Here is a 20,738-nt window from a genome sequence, read left to right on the forward strand (position 1 = left end):
TTTTAACGTTTTTACGAAACAACTTTCATTTCCATGCTGTCGTAGCGTGTGGTTGATATTTCATGATTTTGTCACTTACCAACCTGTTTCCATGTTTTTCTACCTTTAACACTATATCATTTTTTAATCATGACGAAGTAACATAATTGAAGATTTTGTTTTGTTTTTTGCTGCTTTCGACTTCCATAGTCAATAGCTCTATTATTCGGAATTAAATCCAGTTTGGGTCCGGCATGGCCAGGTAGGTAAAGGCGTTCGACCTGTAATCTGAGGGTCGCAGGTCCGAATCCTTGTCGCACCAAACGTGCCTGCCCTTTAAGTCGTGGTGGCGTTATAATGTTACGGTAAATCCCGTTATTCGTTGGTAAAAAGAGTAATCCAAGAGTTGGCGGTGAGTGGTGATGACTACCTGCCTTCCCCTAGTCTTACACTACTAAATTAGGAATGGCTAATGCTGATAACCCTCGAGTGGTTTTGCTGAAATTAAAAAAAACAAACAAACAATTCCATTTGACAATCTCTTTTCGTTACGCTGAGGCTAATTCTGCGTGCCTTGTAATTCATTTTGAGTGTAAAGTAAAGTATATTCTTGTAGAAGCGTAAAATCTTTTAGTGTTCAGCGCCATAGATTATTTTGATCGTTTTATGTCGTGTTGTTGACAGTTCGAGAAATATGTTTTAAAACATCATTTCTACACATGTATCGAATATAGTGTTTGTTTGTTGAAGTTATGTTTACATTATAAGGTAGGATTTGTGAGGTTCAGATATTATCTAATATATTAAGAACGAGGAAAGAATGTCACGTGTAAGTATTGATTTCAAGCAAAGAATCTAAATTGTAGTATCTTCGCCTTAGGTGTTTTAGTATTATACGATTTTTGCTTATAAAAGTTTAAAGACTCAATCTGTTGTCGCATATCTCAAACCAGGCAGGGTTATGTGTCTCTAATTATTCTTTATATCGGTCGTTACATTTATAGAACATTTTGAGTGGTTTTGGCGTCAGCGCTCTCCAGATTAGTTTAGGCAAGTAAGTTGTGAGATGCCTGTATGTTTTCGATGCGCCATACCTGTCAGAATGCTGCACGGCGGCGCATGTACCCAGCTTGAAGGGCATGTTGTCCAGGAATAAACGTTCTTTAAACACGTTGAATAATTTTCCTTCGAATCTTTATAAAGGCTTTTAAAATTTTCACAAATTTTTCATTGTCTGATTTGACAACAGCGCCACCGCGCGCAGCTTAAGTCATAAACCAAATAGTCAAAATCAAGAGATGGGCTGAAAATAGACAACCCAATGCACTGAAGACTACATTCTCATCTGATTCACGATTAAAACAAAATATGTTTCCTAACTTTATGTATTTTTGTTATAGTTTTAATTTCGGTTTTAAGTTTTTTCCGAAAACAAACAACTATACACTTAAGAAACGGCGACCTTAATATAGTTTCTTTTACCTCTCCATTTTTTCTTAATTTTGCCCTTTTTTGACTCAAAATGTTTCTCGAATTTTCAAAATATCAAAATTATTCCTGTTACTTTTAGGGTACTTTATAAAACTTACCTCTGACTTAAGTTCTTTAACTATTTATCGTGGTTTTCTACAGTTGTCACGAATCATGATGTGTCAACGCCCAAATTAATCTATAAATTAGTTTATTTGTAATGCATCTGTGTGTTTGTATAAATCAGTTTTAGTAATTACCTTATTTCAACTAGTTAGAGAAAGCAACGTATTAAAATGTGTATGAACTTTGGGCTGTTACGTTTGCATTTGCTTGTAAATTTATTTTCAGGCGTCCTTGCATTTGCAAAGAGAGAATAAGCGTGATTAGACTGTGTATTAGAGTTAAGTGTACCACCTGTTTTGCAGGCACTTCTTATGATTGCAACATTGTAGCTTGTTTTAATTGTATTTTTTTGATCCTTATGAATGTGGTTTTAAGTTTACTTTTAAAATATTAGGGCTGCTGTTAACTTCCTCCTGGCCTGGCATAGCCAGGTGGGTTAAGGCGTGCGACTCATAATATGAGGGTCGTGGGTTCGCATCCCCGTCGCATCAAACATGCTCGCCTTTTCAACCGTGGGGCGTTATAATGTCACCGTCAATCCCACTATTCGTTGGTAAAATAGTCCAAGAGTTGGTGGTGGGTGGTGATGACTAGCTGCCTTCCTCTAGTCTTACACTGCTAAATTAAAGGCGGATAGCGCAGATAGCCCTCGAGGTTTTTGCTAGGAATTTCAAAAAACAAACCAAACAAACACTCTCCTTTAAAAAAACTTATTGTTTTGGTTTTACTGCCGCGGCTTAGAGGCATTTGGAATGGTTCTGGGTTTTGTTGTTATTGTTTTCAAGCACAAACGTTTAGCTTATAGTTCCGTCATCTCTTGACTGATTTGAGATCTAATGACAGTTTTAGATTCAGGACGTCAAACAGTTTTGAAAGATGTATTTGACTACGCCCTTTTCCTCGGCGATTACTCCAATCCAGCCGTACAATGATTTGAATTTGAAGGTAGGTTAGAGATTATGATGAGTGATAAAATCGAATCGGGTATACGCCCGCCCTACGCTTGATATTTGATTGACACACAAAAATATAGCTAATAGAAAGGAGGGAAAATGTTTCGTTGATTAATTTATTCTAAAAGAATGTCAAGTAGATAACGCACCATACGAATGTTTGTATAACGCTTAGGCTAGCTTTAAAACACCCGAGTATGGGGTGATATTATCAGTTATATCAGTGTTTGATAAAGGAACTTAGTGTGATATATAATCACTTTTACTCTTTAAGATTTATATTTACGTATGAATTTTGGGTAATTCCCAAGCTTCTAAGGAAATGTAGGTTTGAAGAGGTGGAGAAATATTAATACAGGTAATGCAGTATAAAACTATACGCCAGGGGTCGGCAACCTGCGATCCTTAGTCCCCAAACGAAGTATCATCACATCCACTCGGGTCGCGGTGGTCCTAAAAGGAATTCAAGTTTGTAACTCTATCTCAGGCCTGATTTCGAGCGACAAACAGCATTAAGTCACCCACTAATCAGCTGTGTCCCTTGTGACATGAATATTACTCTTAACATTATTCGTAGTTCATTGTGTTTTATTACTGTTGCCTTCATTTATTAACTACAGAGATGAATGTGGCTCTATTCACTCACAGACACGGCCTCTGGCCCCTGTGTAGAATAAGTTGCTGACCCTTGCATTACGCTAGTAATTAAGAAGCAACGTGTAGATAGATATTTATCAGAATTTTAATTTCATAATATTTTTATCATTTATTTCCTGCTCTTGGCAGTAGCCTTTAACCCTCTTCCATAATGAAAAACAAATGTTTTTTCGTGAAAACAACATGTAGAGGTGGCTGAACTTTGTACGATACACATGTGAAACACTGTGCAAATCTTGAGTTATAACAGCGTTTTTGGCAAAATGACAGTGATAACGTGGAAGATATGCAGAAATGTTAGAGGTGGAAATTCAATTTGTTATATATATCAGTTCATTATATTTTATAACGAGCAGTTTTAATATTGCAATCTTAGTCTCGGTGTTACCGAAGACTGGTACACATTTTACCCTTAACCGCTCCCTGTCGTAAATTTAATGATGTGCCATGTGAGTTCCACGATAATTTGAAATCTTAAATAACGACTAAGAATCTGTACTGTCAACCACGTGGAGCTGCACGCTATATGCAGCTAAAATTGATTTAAGAGTTAGCGCGAGTTTTTATGAAACTTGAGTTTTTGTTGAAGGGGTGTAATTTTCTTAAATTACACAGTTCATGTGAATTTATGTGAAATATGTACGTGAAGATTCTATATTAGTTTTTTATTGCAACTCTTTTTCAGCATTATGTTTTAATTGAGATAAAACTAAATCAGTTAACAAAATCAGTTAGAACGTTAGTTTTACACGATTATCGAGAGTGAGAACAAATATTTTCATACAGCCACATCTGTCGTTGGAGCAAGTAAACTTTGTCAGAGTTAGATTTTCAATATTTCAAATTATGGCTGTGTAAAAAAAAAAAAATTCAAGTTTACCGTTTATATCCTACATTTATTGATTAGGAGGTCTTTTATATCTGATTTCAAATCAGAGGTCAATAAAAAGACCTGGCTGCAGTGATTTTGGGAGACAAAAGGCAGATCTAAATATTTGTTCACAGCGACACGAAGACTGAAATTGCAAGTTAAGGTGTGACGAATGTAAAAAAAAGAAAAGTTCAGTTTACATGATTTTATCACAAATGTTTGTTCCACACTTAGCCAGCTTCTTGCGCTTGAACTTATGGTATTAGTACCAGCTGTATTGCGTTAGTACATTAGGGCAAGCGACTGTCGTTTTGCAGTAAATCCCCAAACAAAAACGGTCTTCTCACTGTTTATGTTTCAGTGAAAGTCTGTTCGTATTGTAATGGTTGAAATTAGTAATTATAGAACGTTGAATATTTTTAAGAGAACACAATCTAGCACAAACAGTACACAAACATTTGTAAACAATGAGTAGCTTTCCATATGACTTTCCAGCGTAGTCGTTATTTTGAATTGAGTTAGTTATTGGGTGATTCAAAAGAGTTCTATTTAGATAAACGTCACACGCATTTATTAACATGCTTTAATAATTCCCACAGCGTTGGGTCTACTCCACTTTGAATTAGCAGTGGAATCAGTGTACGTTTATAAACGCATTCTTCTGAACTATTTGTGTCTCAATTTGCTTATGAATTCTTTAAATTTTTTTTTTTTGTTACAGGTTAAATATAACGTGAGTTAAATACATTTACATTCATAAAATGTCCCCGATGGTACAGCTGGTATGTCTTCGGATCTACAACGCTAAAATCAGGGTTCAATTTTCCTCAGTGGACTCAGCAGATAGCCAGATGTGGCTTTACTATACTCTTCAAAACAAGAAACGCAAAAGGGATATTTTGTTATTTTAAAGAGAAATATATGTAATAACGTTACAAGCTCAGAGTATGTGATGTTACACGTTTTAAGGTACTGATTGTCAGACCAAAATGACAATAAAGTTGTGCACTTTGAAAACAGAGGAAAACATCGGATTTTTTCGCCAAAACGCATTCGTGTCCAATAAATTTGTTTGAGAGATCTGCATGTTCTGCAAGTGCAACATGTGCAAACTCCTATAAAAGTGACGGGTTCTCGGTTTCCATAGCTCAGTGTTAAGCCACCGACGCGCAATACAGTTACGCCAAGACTGACTGAAGCACAACGCAACAACGCCATTGGTCGGTGGAAGCAGGCGAATCTCGATCAGATGTTGCCAGAGCTGTGAATGTCCACCCAAGCACCATCACAAGGCTATGGATTCGTCACCAACATTATGGATCAACTCGTGACCGTCCACGATCTGGCAGGCCTCGTGTGACCACGCCGCATAAGATCGCAACATCCGGTTACGCCACCTCGATAGGACCATCACTGCGACGTCTACTGCCTCAACCATACCAGGGATGCGTAGGATTTCCGATCAGACCGTACGCAACCGTCGACGAGATTCTTAGGCCCCATGTGCAACCCATCATGGTGAACGTGAACGACGTTTTTCAACATGATAACGCCCGTCCTCACAGCCCGACTCACCACTGTCTTCGTGAGACACCACAACATCAACGTTCTTCCCTGGCCCTCCAGATGACCAGATTTAAACCCCATCGAACATCTTTGGGACGAGTTGGACAGACGTCTGCGACGGCGACAACCTCAACCGCAGACTCTACCTCAGCTTGCAGCAGCTTTGCAGGCTGAGTGGACAGCCATTCCACAGGATGTGATTTGTCATCTCATCGCTTCCATGGGCAGAAGATGCCAAGCAGTTATTGATGCTCACGGGGGGCATACTTGTTATTGACGTTGAGTGACGTTAAACTTCATCTAGTGAGCGTGGACTTCGCCCTTGCAGACTTTGGATGTTCAGCAGTGAATGTGCAAAGTTTCACACATGTCATACAGAACTACCCGGAATAAACTTGTTAACAATTTGTCTCATATTTTGCCTTTTGCGTTTCTTTTTTTGAAGAGTATATAAAAAAACACAAACACATAAGAATGTTTAAAAACATAGCTAATTTTACTACCTACTTCTGGGGCCCTCTATATTTTTAGAGAAATTAATAACTACGCCAGATTTATTTGGTGAGTTGTTTACACTAACTTTAACTAACATGAAAAATAAAATAACATGTTACAAAATATTGGCCCTACTAGTGATGCATTGCGCAAAAACAAGTTTGTAATTTATAGAGTAAATCAAAAATGTCAATGGAATGTACTCAGTTTCTTTTTATTCCTGGTATGAAAACTGTTAAATATTAATATAAACTTTATAATTTGTCGTTGTAGTAGGTGTCGTTTGTGTGTTATTTATTTGTATTGAATTTAAAGTTTTAAAATCAAGTTTCGAGACATTTTAAGAACTAGTGAGTGAAATCAAAGTATAATGTAGTAGTGTGTCTGCTATTGTGAATGCCATATCCTGTGCGGATGAAGCTTTTTGCCCGTTACAAGGGCTCAACAAGCCGACTGGGATATGTAGATGAAATAGTCAAGGAGCCATTTGTATTGTAATTCAACTTCGTGAACAACTCAATAGTGTAAACTAGAATAAATAAGCGAAGTGTAAATATTATTAATTTATTTACTTAAAAAACAAAATTATAGTAATAATTAACACTGTGTTATATATTGTTAACACAAGTTGTTTATTATTTTATTACGTTTACTTGAAATAACTTTGCTGTCACTCAGAAGAGCCGGTGAAACGGCAAACTTGTCTTATAACCGGAGCAGGCCGAGTAACCACGGTGTCAATGGGAGAAAACTGCGCTGCTAAATTGAAGAATTATAAGCGAAAGCAAAGAATACCTGTTATCTGTCGTAACTATTGTCAGCCTGGCCTTTCACAAAGAAATAAGTAAATCGGAACCATGTAATTGACATGATAAAAAGCAATGGATACGATGATGAATAACAGTGTTTTACCTTTTATTACTCTGACGGTAGTATTTCTGTGTATGTAACCTGGTTTATGCTCTAATTTCATTTTAAGTGTATTTATTACTATTTTTTAGAATTAAAATATAAGAATGTTTCTAAGAACTGAGCGATTTTCTATGCTCCTCAGTATCGATGTGACTATGGTTTTTCAATAAAAAAACTTTACGTAATGGCGTGAATTGAAGTGTGTTGTGTTATTTATAACAGACATTTGTTTAAAATATTGACTTCTATATTGAACATATATTACTTTATGCTCTAATTTTTGACGTCGATCACAGTAACACGACAAAGGTTTGTTGTTTTTTGTGATACCAAGCTTAGACTTGGCAGCCTTTTTCATTTACTGGCCCTAAAATACATGCTTATAGTCTGTAGGAAACTCTACCATGAATAACTGTCACGTGAAGTTTCGCGTTTATTTGTAGAGCAGCAGAAGTTCAAGCCTTGGTTGTGCAAAGTGTATAGTGCAGTTAGTTTTGAAATTTCTGTAGATGCATTTGTTATTTATGGAACGAGAAATTTAAAATATCTTACGGTGTTCTGAGAAACATAAACGGCTTTACAGTTACGTAATAAATGATTTATTTGTTGCAACAGGTGCAATTGGCAAAATTAATTTTGTACCTTTAAGAGCAAATTAAAATCGCAAGTGCTGAGGTTACTATTGCTCAAAGGTTCTTTTGGAAGGCAGTTAATATGGTGTTTCCATGGTATCTACTTCGTTCATCCTATAGTGTTAAGTTACATTTTAAGTCGATCAAAAAGCTTTACGTATAAGAACAGGGCTACAGTAGAATTAAATGACTAGCCGTATAAAGATGTGGTATTATCGCAAACATATATTTTAAACTAATATTTTAATCTAGTTTTTAAAATACACGTTTCGATGGAAAGTGAAACAAGTAGCAGGGTGAGGTGGATTGAGATTTATGTAGGTGAATCATGCATTGTGTGCACTGGTAAGTAAAGCGTGTCACGTTTAAAAAATCAATATATGAAACGTCATCCTACCATTTTAAGAACCGATCAATACAGGCGTGAGAAACAGTAGCTTGAACTGCAATTTTGCATGCATCTCCGATCTGTGGTTTTTGTCTCTAGGAATAAATTACGTCATTAGAGGGAGGGGATTAAACCATTCATGGAGTTTCACATAAGATCAGGAGTACAGCTTTTCTAAGAGCTCAGGTTATTAGGCCCTCTTGTGCGAAAAGTTCTTTTTTACTACATATGTATTCTATAGAACTATTGGTTGCAAAACCAAACGTTTCATGATATGCTTTAAAGGTTTGTTTGGAAACAATTCCAGTTTATTTTAAGCACGTCAAAAGTTGTATGAAAAATAAATGTGATTGATGAACAGCCCTTTAAAATTCACAATTTACAAGTACCTACAAAATACAGTGCAGACTAATGTGATTTGTAATTATTACATTCTTTTGTTTCTATCTGCATTTTGAATTTTTCATTAATATAATTTTGTATAGCTTAAATTTCACATCAGATTGTATTTTGAAATCCAGATCAGTTTTAATTCATGTAAAGAAATGAAAGAACAACTTATTTCACAAGTTTTGTTGCAGTGAGGAAAATATTGTGTTGAACTGTGTATAAAAGCCAATTTCACTTCACAAGTTGTGTAAGGGTAAATATTTTTAAACATTGTTTTTTATAAAGTTAGGAGTTAAAATTAATTTTTGTCTGATATCAGTTATTCTACACAAACATAGTTTGTAAAGTGGTTAATAAATTATGTAAATGTCAGTAGATTTAAGTGTACAGGAAAATAAGAATCTCAGCCACTTTCAGTGTATACAAGTAGGAAGAAAAAAAATCTAAAATTAATAAACATATTTTACTGAAACCTTAACCAATTCTATAAATTTGATACAAATTGATTGTCTATTATTATAAAAAAAAATGATGGAAATGAAAGAGTTTGCAAAATGCAAGGGGGAGTGAAATGGAGTAAAAAATTAAATGTGTATATTTATATATGTTTTAATGAACCATAGATTTGGAAGAAAAATTGTTATTAAATGACCAGTGTGATAAGATATGAGATCAATGGCCCTTTTTGTTTTGCAAAATTTGTCTTATGGGGAAAAAATATAAAACTTGAGAAGATTCTATTATGAAAAAATACATTAATATTTAAAGTATTTTTGATGACATCATCTGTGAGGACTAACAGCTATATTGTTACAGTATAGCAGACATAAGTTATATCTCCATGAAGATCATTTGTAAGTAAGCTTTATGTATATTTTAACACAACTTTGAAGATCATAGACCTCAGAGTTCAATGGAACTGTTCTTGTTGATAAGAGTTCAATTTGAGCCCACAGAGCTATTGGCATCTTCTTTTAGTTAAAGTGGTTACTACTGTTTTATATTAACTTGAATAATGTATGAAGATATTTTCATCAAACTGAAAATGCTGTTTACAATGGATAGTAGATCATAACTGCTGAATAGGTTTTAAAATACTACATTAGTAAAATGTAGAGTGTACTTGTTTTCTTTATTAAAGTAGTTTGAAATTTTTGCACTGAGCATAACTGAGGTTATAAATGTTGTATAAAAAATTTGTACGTAGATATTCTAGTTTTTTATTGTATTTCCTGACCCAGAACTTCTGAAAGTAGTTTTATGTTATTGTGAGGCTATTTTTGTTTTACAATATTTAATTAAGATTGTTTTATATATATAAGATTAAAAATAGTTTTTTACAAAATTTCTTATTGATATGGAAAAACTTAATTTTAAGTGTTCATTATTTTTAATTACTTATAAAAGCTAACTACCTATGTAGATCAGCATTAGAATCTAACATAGTAATGAATATTGCTAATTTCATATTTTATCTTCATATATGAAAAATCATATAACTTTGTAATGATTAAAATGCATTATTTGCAAAATTTAGTTAAACACCATTTGGATAGTAAAACATTTAGTTTAAATCTTAAATTGCTGTCTTGTTCTATACCCAGTCTTAAGTATATTTAATGTTGCTACAGTGACTTTTCATATTGAAAAGAAATTGTAATTTCACAAGTTTTTATTATCTGTAAATGTATATGTTACAGTCAAGAATTTTTAATTTGTTTAGGAACCAACTCATTTTAAAATGCCTTATTTTTTATGTTTTGAATATACAGACTTATAACACAGATAAATGTAAAGTTTTTAGAATGCATTATTGTACAATATACTTTCAATAATTTATGTATTGTGTTACTAATCACCACTTTAAGTTTACCAAGAAATGAAAATGCTATGTATTGTATCTTGTGAGAATCCACAAATGCAAAGTTTAGTGACAAAGGCTGTATATGTGCTCTAGGTGACAGTTATATGTACACAAGGCTGTTTTCTTGGCGTATCTAGACAATTATTGCAGACCTAAAACAGCTAGAGATGAAATGGGTATCCATAAGAAGATATACCAGTCAAGCCATTGAATGAATAGCCTATATATTTCTGTTTAATTAATTTATTGAAACAGGCATTGGAAAACTCATCTTTATAAACCAGACAGCTCTGTGATTTTGACATGACAGCTTATTAGAGCATTTTTGAATGAAAAAATATGCTGCAGTGCTTATTGTCAAAATGCTCAGTCATGTGATAAAACATGGTCAAATGTGGTGACCTGGACTGTAACAGTGTGGTGAAAGTCCAAGAGTTTTTTAATGTACTCAACCTCTGTGCAGTGTTTAAGTTGTATTGTAGGTATTTTTGTATCTACTTGTAATTTTCGTGATGGTGAAGTATTGTACATACTTATAAATGTAATCTACATACTGGTATTGTATGTATTTTAAAATGTATTTTAGTTTTAAAAGAACTGTTTTTGTATTACATACTAAATATCAAAACAATAAGCTCAGTAAACTTCAAAAATTGAAAGAAGGAAAATATAATTTAATCTTAAATCTGTAATTGAGACTTTCAATACATTAAAATTGTGGAAGATGATTTTTTATTTTTTGACATATTGGATACAAAATATTTTTATTGGATTTTGCAATGGAAAATGAAAGGAAAAATGTTATATTTTCAATCACAAATCATAATTTAGATATATTCTGCTAATAGAATCAATGTTTTCCAGCAAAAGCTACTTTCAAGTGGTTTTAAGTTATAAGTTTATATAATAACTGTTATGCTTGTCTTTATAAAAAAAAATTTTTCCTCAAAAGATTATTGTATCAATGCCTGTAAAAGTTGATTGTATTAGATAAATGCACTTTAAAATAAGCTCAAGGTGTGTGTGTGTGTATATAGGTAGTTCCTGCCTGCAGTTGCTTAACTATACTTTCTCAGTCAAGTAACCATAGGTAGGCAAATAGGCTGACAAAAATAATGCTTTTAAAGAAGTTACTGTATTGAAATATTTGTTGTTTTTACAAAATGAAATATTTGCTTACAATTCAAAAACAAAAACACAAAACAAACCATGCAAGAATAAATTAAGTGAATTTGAACCAAACAATTTATAATGTAATGAATTCATGTAAATACAATCCTCATATGTATTTATAGTATTTGCATAATTCATACATCAGTAACTTTGAATTATATTAAACTATAAAGTTGGTCTTGTCTTTAAATTATATGTTCAGTAACATTTTAATCTATCATTAGGTGTTTGAGAGAGTCACCTAACCACTGAAGTAACAAATATAAATTACACTCTATCCTGCTTTAACTTGAGTTTGAATGTTAGATAAGTATTGATTTCAGCTTCATATATTCAGGATGACGTGTTAATGGTGTAGTTTGAGACTTGAGTTGGCAGTATCAAAATTAATAATAAATATATTTCAAAATGAATAGTAAATATACTAAGAATATGTGTAGTTGCTTTGGAGTGTTTGGACACCTTTGGTATTTTAAAGGTTTTCAACTTGTGTTGCACATCATCAATGTCCTAGTTGCAAACATTCCCAGATAATTTTAATGATAAACTTCAGATCCTGTTATTTTTTTGTATCATATCAACTAAGGTAGTATTTGTGTATGTATTTCTTGTGTGTGTGTATGAGTGCATATGCACCAGACTTTTTTTCTTGGATCACCTTTAATTTATCAACATTGACATATTTACTTCTTATTGGACTCATTTACTTTGGTGCCTTGTCTTTATTGGGATTATTAAAGATAACTGAATTTGCTGTATTGTAGTCATTAATATCTAACTAAAAGTGATGAATAGATAAATCTATCCTGTAAAGCATAGTTTTTCCATAAATATTTGTTTATGAAAACCAGTTTGACCATAGTGATAATAATGTTTTACTCATCAGCAAAATAAGTACTTAAAAAGCTTCCTGATGACATTAAGTACAAGTTGATTAAATCTGAAAATGCCAAATCAGTTTAATTTCTTTGAATATTGTGTCTTCTATTAATAGCACCAATAAAATATGAGAATCTTCACTGTTTTGTAAACTGATAACTGTAGCTACTTACATTTCAATGATTTTAGTTTTGTACGTACACTACGTTTGTATTGTGCACTTCTTTGTACAGAACAAAGTATTATTATTTCTTATATTTTCTCAGTGCCAACCCAGAGCAGCTCCATGAATTTACCATGGACTCTGTAAACCAGTCTGAAGTTTTTTCACCTACAGGTAAACCTCGAGTACTTATGTTTAAAGATGTCACCTTAAATTCAAGTAAGATACAAGTTAGCAGATTAATATGATGACAAAAACTTGCATTACTTGTATTCCTAGTGATAAAAAATAACTCTTGAAAGTTAATTTAAGATAATAATTATGTTAAAGTATTGTATATTTTATATTCATTTAGTAGTGTTTTTTTTGTGTTTTTTTTTGCACATTACATCAACAGAACTATGTGAAATAATTATAACCAACTGATGTGCTTGATGAACAAAAGAAAATTTACCTTTAAGAGTTCAAAATTGGATTCAGGTAACAAACTTTGTTCAGGTATTGACAAAAGTCCATGGAACAGTCCAGTATGTTTGGTTATTAGCTATTGTTTTGGTTTTGTCTTCAATAGTTAATGCTTTTTCCATTCTTGGAATATTTTGAAAGAGTGATTCTTGAAATATTATGTGTATAAAGGCTTGATTTTCTGTTTGTTTGTGCTAAATTAATATTTTTCTTAGACATAAATGTACATGCATTATAATAATTGTAAGTTATTGTGAGATTCATTCTTGATACATATATAGATAAGAAATGTAGTACAATGTTATAATTTGAAATTCATTTATTTAATTTTTGTGTTTAAATTGAAGGTTTCCGTGTATTATGTATATAATTTGTAGTTGTTTATTATATTTTAATTTTTTGTTATTATTTTTTCTTCAGCAAGCCAAAGAGGTGCCATTCTATCCCTGTGCGAGCTAGAACAATGAAAGAATATGATCAGGTTGGTTACTTCAATTTGTATTTATTAAGTTGTTTTTTCTATCACTTTTCATATTTCTGAATAAATCATATTTGTTTTATCCTACAACTTTCAAGGTAAGTGTAAAATATTTGTACATGTTTTAGAAGGTGAGAAAGCGCTGATTTTATTAAATATTTCTTTTTTTTTCTTATTACTGCTTTTGATATATTCTATTTTCAGTTTACTGGATATTGATAACAAAGACATGAAGCTGATTGTTAATAGAAAACAAATTTTTGTGTTAAGCTTTGTTGTAATTACTTTTCCTTACTCTAAAATGTATCAATATCTGGATGTGAAGGAGTCTCCTTATTTTGCTTTGATTATCTGAAAACACATTTGTATTCTTGATACTGTATCAAAATTGAACTTTAACACTAAGCTTTCAATGCTGTGTGGTCTTCTCTGTAGCTTATAAGGCAAAACTAGTTATATAGTATTATAATTTATAAGTAGTGGAAATGTTTGCTGTCTTTTTGTTTGTTTTATATGAAGTATGATTTTGACAGTTTTGTTTAAATATTTTGATTTCAAACTTATTTAACTTTTTACAGCAAATAGCAGACCTCCGGAAAGAAAATTTCAATCTGAAATTGAAACTGTATTTTTTGGAAGAGAAGATGGAGAAAAAATATGATGGTGATAGTAAAGAGCTCCATAGAATTGTGAGGATATTTCTTTAACTTGTCAACATAAATTGAATAGTATATTGAATATCCATTTACTTATAGAAATTTTAAGTTCAGTTTTATTTTTTAGAAGAAGAATTTTAGAAATTATATGTTCTCAGAAGTTATAACTACATTTTGGAAATATTTCTCAATACAATTAAACTTTAAATATGGGTGACAGTTATTTTAAGATTTTTGAAGGAGAGAATATATTTTAGAGTACTCAAATGGTCATTAGGATATTTTGCTTTCTAGGAAAGGGACTTTTATGACTTATTTCTCATATGCCAGAAATAGAATAATAGTGTTTTTACAAAATATTTTATGTTAATGAGGAATAATTATCAGTAGCCATGTAATTTTAAACTGTATTACCATATTGTAAAGAGAAAAATACTGAAGCAAGATTTTATGACATTACTGCTGGGTTAAATTTACTAGAAATAGAGTATATACACAATTTGAAATAAGTAGAAAGAAAAAAAATAGCTTTGTATATGTAAGTTTTTATTATTTAATCTTAGTTTCTTACACCATGACATGTGACAAACTTTTAACACTGATTTGTAGGGACCTCTGTATAATCTACAGATGCAATGCATGCTATCAGTAATCAAGCATGACTTACCATAATTGTATTACACTTGCATTACTTGTTACTTGCCTTTACATGTATAAAACTGCAGAATAAATTTAGCTTAATTAAACTAGAATGAAATCATATCAGCACTGGAACTTACCATGTGTGTTTTATTTTGCACTTTATCAGTTTTATAAAATGATTAGACAGCAAAAACACTATAACATATGTGATTATAATTTTGTTTTCTTTTTATTTGAAATTACCATGTTTTTAGTGTAAAATAATCTTTGACAGACTCAATATTATTGACAATTGTTATATAATCAACTTAAACCGGATCAAGGGTATTTGTAAGTTTGTGGAAATGCATTGCATTTAATATCTAATGTTAAGCTACCTTATCTTCTAGAGTCAAATCTGTTGACTCTAAACATAATACAGTGTCACACAAGAAAAATCATGGTTACAAAAGGAGTAAAAAAAGTTAAATACTTCAAAGTTTGTTTACATTTTGTATTAGTGCACAGATTTTGTTTATTCTCATATATGCTTTCTTGAGTAACTAGACAAAAAAGAGTGAGACTTGCATACAGTATTATGACTAATGCAAAATCTTGAAAAAAGAGAGAGGTGATTATAGAGTATTAAAACTAGTACTTAAATTCTTGGCTTACCAAAATGATGCCTTTACTGGAAGCTAAATATTTAGACCCACAATGACCCTATTGCCATGGGTATCCTTCACTGCACATGACACAAAATTTTAGTGCTTTACTTTCAAAATTTTATTAAACTATTATTTGTTTGTTATACCAATTAAAATAGCATAAATTATTAGCTAATAATCCATATTTTAGTAGCATGTAAGTTTCAAGTTCTTAACTTTGCAAGGCAATATTTAAAAAATCCTGAATTTTCCCTAGTGTGACACACGTGACATATTTTCTCTTAGCATGTTATTATCCCTATTTTACCCACCAAAGTTAATGACTGCCTTGAATGCATTTGCAATGAATTTGGTTGCATGGGTTAAAAAGTTATAAAAAATTTTGATGTAAGAGAATTTGTCTAGTTTCTGCATGTTATTAATCTGTTTTGTTGGATTCGTTATTTAATTAAAAATTATGGTGCATTACTATCATCAGCATAAAAATTTATGATTAACTCTCTTCAAAAATCAAGAGCAAGAAAACAAAAGATTGGTTAAGTATTTTATTTCTGTTTTGTATCTTTATTTTTTATGTATAATTACAAGTGTAACCAAAATGTAAAAATAGGGATCCTTTTAGGTTAAGTAAAATAAATGATTTTAGTATAATAAAAGTTTCACAAATCAACATGCAAGCAGCTTGTAGTAGCTTGAGAGTAATGTAATTTGTTAACATAATGTGAGTTGCACATACCTGTGTGGCTTACAACTTATAGTGGTGTGAATAGTAGTTGGACACAATAAAATGTAATTATAAATAGATGCATACTGTTAAAAACCTAGAGATAATTATGATAAATGAATGTAATTAACATGTTATAATTTGAAGTCATTTTAGAAAGAAAAAGTTTTTTATTTAGATTTTTTATGTGATTACAGGGCTGGTCAAATTGACTCATTTCACTTTGAGATAAGGTAGAGAAAAATAACAAACTATTAAGTTTTACTTTAAAAATTTTAAATGCATTTAAGAGGTTTTAGGGATTACACAAAAGTAGTATAAAATTTTTGAGGTGAGTAAAGTATTTTTAATCTTAACATAATTACTTTTCATGTAGAGTATTCAAAGTAAGTACTCTATATTCATGAACAAATCTTTATTTTAATAAGAATACTTGAATAAAAAGTGTATATTTTTTGTATTTGAAAGATTGGCAAATTTTGTGAAGATATATATACTCTGTATTAATTGAAAAAAGACTTAATTTAAACAAGTACAAAGAGGCCACGTGGTTGGTCGAATCAGACAAGTCCATACTGAGCAAGTTATCATTAGAGAATAATAGTTTTAGCTGGGGACAGCTCAATTTTAGGATTATAAGAAGGTCATAGACTCATGAAATATTCTCATTAACCTGGACAAGTAATATCAACTTATGCATTTTATTATCTAAAAAGATCACAGTAATAAACAACAATAAGAAAGCAAAATTGAAAAAGTAATAGACTAGTTATAAAATTAACTTGTATCTAACCTTGTTTTTAATGTTTCAGCTATCTAGTCTAGGTTATCAAAATACACAAAAATGTCTTTAATGGGTATAGTAATAACTTTGTTTTCTTTACTTGCATTGAACTCTGCATTTTTATTTGTAACTTTTAAAATTAATTCTCAACTGCTAAAGATGAAATATGTGGACATATTGTAAGTGGCATTTTGTTTTGTAACTGTTGCATGTACATATCTTACACTGTCGTAAATGTATTAATAAAATCATTTACCAAGTTCGTTATTAGGTTTTATCCTAGACATAAAGATTGAAGTTGAGGGTTTCATTTTTTCCTATTTCACAACTAAATATAATGCAAATAGAAAAATGTATATACACATAAAGTTAAGATTAACTTTATTAATGCAGGCCAGTGTGATAGAAATTTGACTTGGTAATTTTTATATACAGATGGTTTTATGTCATGGATGAAAAAAAAAGCATTATGATATAGTATTGCTACAGATTAACTGTTCAAGTCTTAGTTTTAGAGACAGTTGTTGGAACTAAAATATACAAAGTTATTTATGGTAAATTAGTATTAAGGCTTAATGTCTAAAATAACTTTAAAGTTATTTTGTTAAAACTAGATGTTTACATTATTTTTCAGAATATAAAATTGCAAGTTGATGTAGAAACTTTACATAAAGAACTAGAGCAGAAACACAAGCTTTTACAAGATGCTTTGTAAGTATGTTTCTTTACATACTAATGTTTGTTTCTAACAAAATATTTAAGTGCATTTTTCAAGAAATCTGTACAGTGCTTCATGATTATTATTAGTTTCACAATATGTAAATGCATCATTGAATTTTAACTGTTTGATACAGTTGTTAAAATGAAAACTGTTACCCAGTTCTTTAGGTTTAAATTTAACAAGAAACTCAAAACATTCATTTTAGAACTTTGAGGTACACCTGATACTTGTATATTGGTAACCTTGTGTCTTCCTTGAATATTTTTATTTTATATGTGTTTCAGTTAATGGACGTTTTACATGTAGTTTTTTTTCCATTTTGTAACAGTTAAGCATTCAGTCCTTTGTGTACGTATTATGAATATGTTGTTAATTTGTATTTTTACTACACTAATTTTTGAACTGAATGTGTGCCACTATTTTCTGCTTGTATATTGCTGTAATACATTTTAAATATCATCTTAATAGCCTAGCATGCGTAATAATATTGGAAAAACTTGATATCTTAATCTGTTTTAAAATAATGTTTTTTACAAGCAATATATGTCAGCAGGGTTTAAAATTTACCATAGAATGGTTGTTTTTTGAAAATAGAATGTAACTTAATGTGAATGAAGTGGGTTACCAACTTGTGTGCATGTAAGTTCCATGACTGAGATTTTCCCTACATATTAAAGTAACTTATATTTGTGTGTATGCATAACTGGCAAGTCATAAAATTAAATGCCATTTGTTGTCTACGACTGGCAAGAAGTGTTGTCTAAATATTGCTTGTGATCAATCAGAACAAACATGAGTAGTGGTGCTGAACTTAATATACATACTACCAGATGAACTTTAACAACATGCTGTCATCCATGAAGTTGAAGAAGAGCCATGTTGAAAAATAAAAGAACACATACGATGGATTTCTTTATGAAAACTATTGGAAATAGAGGAGTAACCATTTAAAAATAGTGAATTAATAAAGGATTTGACATGATAACATGATCCATGTGCATGGAACATAAAGATATGTATTATACTACCAGCAATTGTTTATGACTGTGTCTAGGCAACTGGGAGGTATATGTAATTGGCTAAAAGGTATGACCTAAGAATACTTGCAATGTTTTTTTGACTGATATCTATTTATTACTGTCTGAAAGTTTACCCTATGTGAATAAAGGCATACTTAATTTCATAAAGAAAGCTAGGCTTAAGTTTCCACTGCCATTTTTTGCTCAATGCACTGATTTTTCTGTATAATTATTTTCAAATTTGTGCAAGATTTTGTGTATTAAAAGAACCTACAGCTGTCTTTAATTCTTTATATGATTTAAACATTCTTTTTCTAAATAAGACACATTTTCCTTCTTTCTTCATGTAGGCTTACATTTATATTTGCTTGCAAACTACAGTACTTGTACTACTCAGTATTTGGTTTTCTCTCAGTTGCTTCTTAGAAAAGCAAGTAAAAATGTTCTGGTATAACTAAAATGCTAAATCTATTTGTGGCAGACACAAGTACCTTGTTATGTTTTGTTTTTGGTAGTTTCAAACCCTGCATAACTCTTTGTAAAATATTTTGAGATAATTGTGGTATGATTTTGGTTATGATTTTATTTTGTGATAAAGTGTTTGATTTTAATTTTGTGAGGGCACTTAATTAGTATCTTAACTCTCATGAAATAATCATGCTTATTTCAGGAAGAGGCATATTTACAAAAATCATTTGTGGAAAAGCTAATTTTATGTGTGATTTTAAGATGTTTCTCACATATGAACACCTTAACTGTTTATTGTATACATTATGTTGCATTTCATTCATAAATAATTGCAAGCTGTTCAGCCGTTTTGTAGGGATTATAGTTGTGAATGGAGAGTATATTTGGTACATGTATTTTCTTAACATTTTGTTTGCTTTTCTTTGCAACATTACAAACTTAACTACTGTTAACTTATGTTTATTTTAATAAATTCAAAACTAAATGTTGTCACACAATGTTATGATTTAAAATTATTAATTTTGTTTTCTTGTATTAGCATGTGCTTGAAATAAATATTAAATATAAACTAGTTTGTAAACCTATTATTTATATTGAATTTTACAAGGCATAATATTTGACATGATTTCAGTCTGCTGCAAACTTTTTGATATAATGACATGCTTATAAGGTTGTAAATTCAGTGTATGAGGTATTTAACATTGTAAATAGTGTTATTAACCATCACATTATAATGCCCCACAGCTAAATGGGTGATTATATTTCAACAATGAAGTTTACTATCATGATTTGGAAATTTTGTATCAAATGCCGTAATCACCATGCTGTACAGTTCTGTTAATATTTACTAACCTTTTTATAGTTATGCGTGTAGTTCTAATGTGGAAAAAATTGATTGAAATTTGTAGTTTAAAAACTGTACATGTTTTCATATTTCTTGCTTTCATTTCCAGGCATATAAATAATTACAAAGATCAGTGTTAATACATTTATTGCTCTGGTTAACTGTCTAGAGAAATAAGTAAAGCATATAAACTTTATTTATTAGGGGGACTTTAGAAAAGTTAGAGCAAAATCACAGGAGAGAAATAGAAGAACTAAAGGAAACAAACAGTGAAGAAAAATGCCATATTGAAGGGAAATTGATAGCTTTAGAAAAAGTAAGTCATTGCTTCTTGATTCCTGCCTTGGGTTTATTTTCTGCTAGTTGTTTTGGCATCACTTCATAATTAGGAAAGCTGAATATTTTGGTTTTGATGCCTTGAATAAGCCTTTTATTTCAGATTGATTGACCCATCCAGTGGCTCAGTGGGAGGTCAGAAGGCTTATACTGTTAAAAACCAGATTTTAATACCTGTGAGCGGAAGAGCACAGAATGCTCATCATGTAGCTTTGTGCTTAACAATAAAATAAGAATTTTATTGATTGGCAGGAATGTTATTTGCAGTTACCATTTTTTTTGTACTAATTGAACCCTGTATAAGTAAAAAAAAAAACAGTTGCTTTTACAGCCTTGAAAATTGTTAACAAAAATGTCTGAATTTGCTTGGTTAAATGATGTTTGAAATCATTCTAATGTATGATTACGTTTTTTTTTTTTAAATTCATAATTAAAC

General features: G+C 31.0%; 1 protein-coding gene across 1 annotated transcript in view; it reads left to right on the forward strand.

The window, feature by feature from the left end:
* Positions 1-7,445: 7,445 nt before the first annotated feature.
* The window catches only part of LOC143227880 (uncharacterized), a 31,905-nt gene continuing 18,612 nt past the window's right edge, over positions 7,446-20,738 (forward strand). The window contains exons 1-5 of the mRNA XM_076459232.1: positions 7,446-12,692; positions 13,404-13,464; positions 14,040-14,150; positions 17,549-17,625; positions 20,171-20,282. Coding sequence (XP_076315347.1) covers positions 13,447-13,464; positions 14,040-14,150; positions 17,549-17,625; positions 20,171-20,282 — 318 coding nt within the window. The 5' untranslated portion in view covers positions 7,446-12,692; positions 13,404-13,446. The remainder of the gene's footprint in view (positions 12,693-13,403; positions 13,465-14,039; positions 14,151-17,548; positions 17,626-20,170; positions 20,283-20,738) is intronic.

This window comes from Tachypleus tridentatus, chromosome 10 (assembly GCF_004210375.1).
Source record: "Tachypleus tridentatus isolate NWPU-2018 chromosome 10, ASM421037v1, whole genome shotgun sequence".
NCBI lineage: Eukaryota > Metazoa > Arthropoda > Merostomata > Xiphosura > Limulidae > Tachypleus > Tachypleus tridentatus.